At 35.5% G+C, this 7,500-nt stretch overlaps 1 protein-coding gene across 1 annotated transcript in view; it reads left to right on the forward strand.

The window, feature by feature from the left end:
• LOC144963855 (F-box only protein 39-like) overlaps positions 1-7,500 on the forward strand; it is a 21,116-nt gene that overhangs the window by 13,597 nt on the left and 19 nt on the right. Inside the window, exons 5-8 of the mRNA XM_078897805.1 lie at positions 593-725; positions 2,394-2,572; positions 3,605-3,772; positions 5,065-7,500. The exon at positions 5,065-7,500 is cut by the window's right edge and continues 19 nt beyond it. Of these exons, the coding sequence (XP_078753931.1) occupies positions 593-725; positions 2,394-2,572; positions 3,605-3,772; positions 5,065-5,283 (699 nt within the window). The 3' untranslated portion in view covers positions 5,284-7,500. The remainder of the gene's footprint in view (positions 1-592; positions 726-2,393; positions 2,573-3,604; positions 3,773-5,064) is intronic.

Consider the following 7,500-nt stretch of genomic DNA (forward strand, 5'->3'; position numbering starts at 1 on the left):
ATGGCAACACCATTCCTTTTTCTAACAACGTAAGAAATCTAAGAGTTATCATAGACAGTAATTTATCATTGGAACAACATGTAAATCATGTGTTCAAACTAATTAATATAAAGTTCTATCCAACTGCTAGATTAAAGCCGTTTTTGACGACTAATCAGTTGAAAAAAATGATATCAGCTTTTGTGTTGCCTCGTATGGATTGCTGCAATTTATTGTTCGCAGGTTTGACTGATGGCACAATTAGTAAATTACAAAGGGTTCAGAACTCAACGGTAAGACTAATCGTGGATAAAAGTGTTTGATTCAATAGCAACGAAATGCCCATTATGTTCCGCTGGCTCCCAGTGAAAGTCAGAATTGACTACAAGATGTCTTATGTTCTTACACGATCACGGTGTGAAGCGCTCTGAGGCTTCAGCAGAGAGCGCTAAACATGTGCTGCTATTATTTCTTGTATCTTTCTTTCTGAAATATCCAGCCATTTTTCATACATACTTTTCCAGATTTTTATCCTACACCAGTGTCTGCACCATTGTTAATTACATTTATTTGTAAATTTTTATTTTTCCATTGATTTTAATCTACCTTACAGAAGTTTTCAAATCTTCACACGGTGGCATTGAACTATTGCTGTTTGAATGAAGAGCTTGTGAGGTCCTGGGCGGATGGGCTCCGTGGAAAGCTGAAAGAACTTGTCATTAAATGTAATGACACCGAACCTTACGGTATAGTAATAACACTTATGATAACTATGTATTAACAGTTTCATTACGCGAGATGGTCAGATAAATATGACTTTGTATTGTATCTGGGGATGGAGGAAGGTTTTCGAGCCCCACTTCAGGTATTTCAGTTTTTTCTTGGGCAAAAATTATTTAACACCAAGGTACTCTTGTGGGCACATTGGGTGGTTTATGTTGACACCGGTCGTTTGTTTGATGGATAATGTCAATTTTTCTTCTAGAAATGCCCGGGCGACGATAACGTGAAGCCTCGCAAACGTATTTTAATTATAGAGCAAATCTTTCCTAAAGCATACGACGAATAACGAAGGCTAATCAAGAGATTGTGCAATATTCTTTGATAGAAATAACGTTGTTTGAAACCAGAGTAATTTTACGTCCATCTCCTTTGGTTCTATATAATGTCGGTGATTGAAATGTTAAATCCATTGATATAGCTTATGCGTTGGAGTTGAAAACCCAATGATTACAAAAGTGCATCGATAGACTTTCCACTCGGTATCGATTTTAACATGAAGGTCCCGTGCCCCAATTGAGCCCAATTGAAGAATAGAAATTTTGCTCAAATGAGAAAAAAGATGGTGCTTGATGTGAAGCTCGAATTCGGGAATTCAAGGGTCACAATACAGTGTTTTATCCCTCATACCCCAACCCGCCGCCACCACCACCACAACTAATAAATGGATGAGCCTAAGGTGGACATATCTATTAGCAAACGTGATCACCAACCACAGTTATAGACTTGGTTTAACATTGTTTTTATGGACGAAAATTTGCGTTTGTTTGAGAATACGTACATTACAATGTAATTTGTGTTATCAGACAACTATATACGTAGACGTCGGATTAGCTCTTATACAGAAAAGTAAGATTAAAAGGCTTCAAATGGAAAGAAAATAACCAATTGTTGGTTTTTGTGTCTTTCCATTTTATCCAAAACGGTTTTTTTTTTCAACGTTACCCTTTCATATTATCATACATTTACCATGCCAGGATTAAGGCAGCCAACATTTTATCACACCACGCGGTCCCCCTGCATGATTTTGCTTGGTCCATGTCATTTAAGGGTTTTCTAATAAAAATGTGTCATTGTAAAGTTATCCTCTCTTCACAGTGGTGAGTGAATGTGTAAATTGGTTAGTTAAACCAACAAATGGTAATTTTGCGATAGACCAGCGTCCCGTCTAAAGTGTAGTTAGTAGGCAATTGTTACGGTGAAGAAACCTGGAAAAAACTACGACTCTTACTTAATGCGTCAAGTCTCTTAGGGATCAACTTTTACTACAACTTCGAAACATAATTGTAAAATGAATAGGCACTAATCGTCAGTCAGATTCAGTTGGAATATAAAAAGAGAAAGTTGTATTGAATATACCATTTTGATGCTTTGTCATTGAATAAAGAATCATATCGGGTAACCGTGGTGTAGTAGTAGCGAGTCATTTAATGAGATGGAGATTCAAACCTCATGTGGAGACACTAGGATTTATTGTTCTTGCACCCTTGGAAACATAATGGCTTTATTTTCCATGCAATTCTTTCTCATATAGATTTTACAACATTTAAACCTTTATAAAGATAACTCCAAAGTCGTTTTTTTTTTCCCTTCGTCCATTCACGATCACCATCTTTTCTCTCCATTTATATTAGATCACGTGATATCGAATTCAGCTTGGTCCTTGCTGACCTCGGCGAGTCCAGACCTTCAGATTGACTTGAGTATTTTTGGAATCGGTCATTCCAGAGAGGTGATCCCAATCCTGGCCTCAGCCATACATATGCGGAGCTTTAGCTTTTTCTCCGGCTACGACATCGGAAATGAACTTGGGGTAACGAAGATTTTATGTCATCATTAGAGAGTTCTGGTTACTGACCAACAGCAACACGTAACATAAAGAACAAGACATGACGCCTGTTCGGCAATAATACTTTTTTTCCGAAAGACAATGCTATTAACGGCCAGGTACTCATTTTACACCTGAGTACGGTGAGAGAATATGAATAAAGAGTCTTTTCAAGGACTCAACCATGTAGTAGTTGTTGTGGTGGTGGTGTTAGTAGTATTAGTAGTAGTAGTGGTGGTAGAAGTAGTAGTAGTTGTAGTAGTAGTAGTAGTAGTAGTAGTAGTAGTAGTAGTAGTAGTAGTAGTAGTAGTAGTAGTAGTAGTAGTAGTAGTAGTAGTAGTAGTAGTAGTGGTAGTAATAGTAGTAGTAGCAGCAGCAGTAGTAGTAGTAGTAGTAGTAGTAGTAGTAGTAGTTGTTGTTGTAGTAGTAGTAGTAGTAGTAGTAGTAGTAGTAGTAGTAGTAGTAGTAGTATAGTAGTAGTAGTAGCAACAGTAGTAGTATTAATTGTAGTAGACGTAGTGGAAGTAGTAGTAGTAGTAGTAGTAGTAGTAGTAGTAGTAGTAGTAGTAGTAGTTGTTGTTGTTGTTGTTGTTGTTGTTGTTGTTATTGTTGTTGTTGTTATCATCGTTGTCGTCATCGTCATTGTGCAGTTTAATACAAAAATAGAGGTGTAATACTCAATCCCGATCTCTCTCTCTCTCTTTCTCTCTCTCTCTCTCTCTCTCTCTCTCTCTCTCTCTCTCTCTCTCTCTCTCTTTCTCTCTCTATCTGTCTATCTAACTATCCATCTATCTATCTATCTATCTATCTATCTTTCTCTATCTTTCTATCTATCTACCTATCTATCTATATATCTCTCTCACCTTCTCAATCTATCTATCTATCTGCCAATCCCTATCTTCTTGGCATTTATTAACACACTGATGGTGTCTTCAATACTATAAACCCAATATGTACTGATAATTGGAAAGAGCAATTTATTAATCAATAGCTTTTACATTTCAAAACATTCTCCAGCTCAATGCCATTCTCACTCACGTCACAGCCAACTATCATCAAAAACTACTTCACCTCGATCTTGAATTTGACAATTACCACGACAATATCGATGATGCTTTGATGACCACCGTTACCAGATGCAGGCTTCTTACCTCGTTGAAAGTTAAGGCACAAACAGACATCCAGGTAGGAATATGAATTATTAACTCTTTAACGGCGAAATGGGATACCTTCAAAACATAATTTATTGAGAGTTGCTGTATCAATCTGGTATCGTAACGGAAATAATTAGAAGAAGAGAATTAACATTGATAATGTCGAAAGGATTTGTTTAACTCACTCAATCCTATAGATTTTTGCTACTTTTTCAAAATTGGAAAAAAGTGTATAAAAAATAAACATACATAGATAATCTTATTCAACTATCATTAACATTCAAAAACTAAAAACTTTACTAAAATTTATCTCATAAAAATGTAATGAATAGGCATGGGGCAAAAGTAACCCGGATAAACTACGGATATAGTCGGTGTTAGGGTTGAGTGAGTTAAAAAATTATTACGTAAAAAATAAAAAGATAAATAAAACAATTCACCGCAATGAAGGATTTATTCCAACTAAAATTTTTTGTTATTTGTTGCTGTGCAATTATGGATTTTTTTCCTGTCCTCAACATATTGTTGTTGTTTTTTTTACCAATATTGTGAAACAAACCAAAAATTTGGTAAATAATCATAATAATGTGTCTCTTATAAAATTGCCAAATTGCATTAGTGAAAATGTTCAAACTTGTGAGCATTTTTATGACTTGGGTCAGGTTGAGTTCCGGGGCGATTAATCAAGCTCAGTGGAAAAACATAGACGGGATTCGACTACAAGCTTTATAAATATAATATCAATGTTTATAGAGCAGTATAATTAGGTGCCCCAAACGTAAACAATAACAAGTTGCTAGTGATTTTCGTTAGGGACCGGAATAATTTACGCACAATATAGGTCTCCCAATTTTGTAGTTTGATCTGTAGGCAATACACTTTCAGTATTGAAAATATGTTTACATAAAATCTAACAGTTGCAGAAATAATAATATAAGACTAAATTATTCTGAAAATCAGGCTCCGAATAATTATCGTTTTGTTCACACCAGCGCAATAATTTGCTCTGGTCTAAAAATAGATAGACTGTAACTTTTGATAAATGTTACCTTTTGTTCCATAAAATATCCATATCTAGACATTATTTGATGCATGATCGAGTATTTATGAATATGTGTTTCTTTTGCCACCTAACAGCCACATTTTAAAGGTTATTTTTTTTTATAATTTACATTGGAACTTGAGCTGTCAAGACAGGAACATGTGGTTTGCCATGTGCTTCTAGACCTTTGTTTACGTTTGGGGCAGCCAATTTTACTGCTCTATAGCACGGAATTAACAACAAATCATGAAGTACACATAGTGTCTTTTACTTCATTTCAGGTTGCTCGCTATATCTGTAACCTTTTAGAGGAAGGAAGGACCTCTCTAACCACGGTGGATCTAATGCTATGCGATATTTCTCCAATGCAAATGGAGTACCTCCGTGACCTTCGTGACGACATGGGCGACATGATGCGAGGTCAAGGAGTTGACCTCATTCTGAGAGATGACCTCTACCCAGATGCACGGTGGAGCAGTGCCTGGACTGACCCATTGTGATTTCCCTATGGTACCCAACAAGTGGGCCGAGATAATTATTTAATCGTTCCTTTAGACGAGAACGACGCCAAATTCCATGAAAAAGAAGTAAAATAAGAGAAGTAAAGGCATAACATAAAGGACTGTTTATACTAAGTGGAGCAGTGAAGGTATTTACGATGCATGTAGACATTAACGGAAATTAAGAATGCTGTATAAAAGTTAATTTTTAAAATAATCATATTATAAGCAAGGAGTGTTACAAGCCATATTGCAACTTATTATAATATTGCCTTTGTGACTTTGTGCTTTTTACGGTGTCTTTTAATGTCCTTTTTATAGCCACATCAGGGATAGTCTTTGGTCATCTTGACTCTCAGTCCATGTATTATTCTTTAATAAATGAGAATTATTATTGTAAAATTAAAGTACATTATTTTTAACCTGACACATAATATTTTTAACTGAAAAAAAAATTGATATATTATCGCCCTCAGCGTGAAAATGAGCAGGTTTTCAATAGCGCACACAAAAACTAAAATGTATATTTTGATAAGAAAAAAGGTTTTCACCTTGTATTTCTGGTTGGATAATACGAGTATTGAAAGAACAGACAAGCAGTCTGATTAGCGAAACCATGCGGTTTCATCGACTTTGCAGCCAAGAATCATTGAAATAAGAAAATATTCAAACAGTATTCATTTGATATAGATAAGAATCAACCAAGGGCTAGACCCCTCCAACCCATCCACCCCCCCCCCCCCCCCCCCCCCTTACCCAACCACCAAAAAAATGTTCTATTCTAGAAGCGGAGTTGGATTGGGGATATTCTATTTAAGTGCAATACTTTATCCACTCGGTCATCTCAAATGATTTATCTAGATGCTGTGCGTTTGGGAAAAGTGACCACAACATCCGCCAGGCTAATAAATCGTATCAACACACAAAGCTATGTCTAATCTTGAAGGTTTAAAGTCTGATTGATACACTTTAGTGAGTACTACTCATAAAATGAATGGCTAACAACAATAATAAAGAGCTGAGTAACATTTATTTCGTTCCATCTATAGAACGAATTAATCTTATCTTGACTGCTGATACACTCAATGGAACTGAGAAAAAAATCGTTCCAATAAATGATGCAATCAAGCTTATATTTTAACAATGTACAGTGTATAGTAAAATTTTCTTTTATGAGATTTTTAATGTCTATAAAGTCTTTCCCTGATAACAAAACGTATTACTCTTTAACCGTTATAGATATTTGAATCTGGTTTAAACCATCTTCTAGAGAAAACATACATTAATGCCCATTATTATAGACCCACATGATATCACTAAAAATTATCAACATCAACAATGAACTTAACAGATCCCATTTTTCTCTTCCTCTCCTCCTGATCAATAGGATTCAATTGTATGTCACGCCTGCCCAGCAACGAGCAGCTTGGTTCTAAACAAAGAAAATCGCTACTTTTATTCTTCATACAGAATGTATAAAAGTCAAAACATGATCAGATTTCTAATGTTTTTATCCTCTGGATACACTTTTATGCTCGTCGGATAAGTATTTCATTAGGGCGCCCGCCATTGTTGCGATAGTTTAGAACCAGTTACTAAGTTACTATGCGTCGTTACGAGGGAAGTGACGTCACGACTGTTGAAGCCCATTCAATCGACAACCACTGGTTAACAGGAGCATGAGAAATCTCTGCCACTATGAATCTACGCTATTTTGGAATACCATTTTTTTTCATATCCTGTAATGGTTTGCCAAATTGGTCTATGAAAGGTTTTTGAGCTACCTCTGACGATATTGTTTCACGCAATCACATTACACATAAAGATTAGTGTCGCACTTTTGCCATTCCGAAATAGAAGGAGAGAGAGAGAGAGAGAGAGAGAGAGAGAGAGAGAGAGAAAGAAAGAGAGAGAGAGAGAGAGAGAGAGAGAGAGAAAACGTCTTTTTTAAGTTCATCCTTGTTTTGCTAACTTTGGTGATGACTAATGGGCATATATATTAATGACTTTTCCTTAGAACATGGCAAAAATCAGATGCAAATATATATAACGGTTTTAGAATAATATGTCTTTAAAATCAGGGAAATATTTTATGGGCACCCTGTAAATTTACAATTTTGAAAAGAAAAGTATGGATATTCATAAAGGTTATTTAAATTACCATATATACGTTGTTTTACTCACTTATATAAAAATGTTCCACTTTATTGAAATAAA

The sequence above is a fragment of the Berghia stephanieae genome, chromosome 2, assembly GCF_034508935.2.
Source record: "Berghia stephanieae isolate SIO BIC M18660-M18661 chromosome 2, UCSD_Bste_1.3, whole genome shotgun sequence".
NCBI lineage: Eukaryota > Metazoa > Mollusca > Gastropoda > Nudibranchia > Aeolidiidae > Berghia > Berghia stephanieae.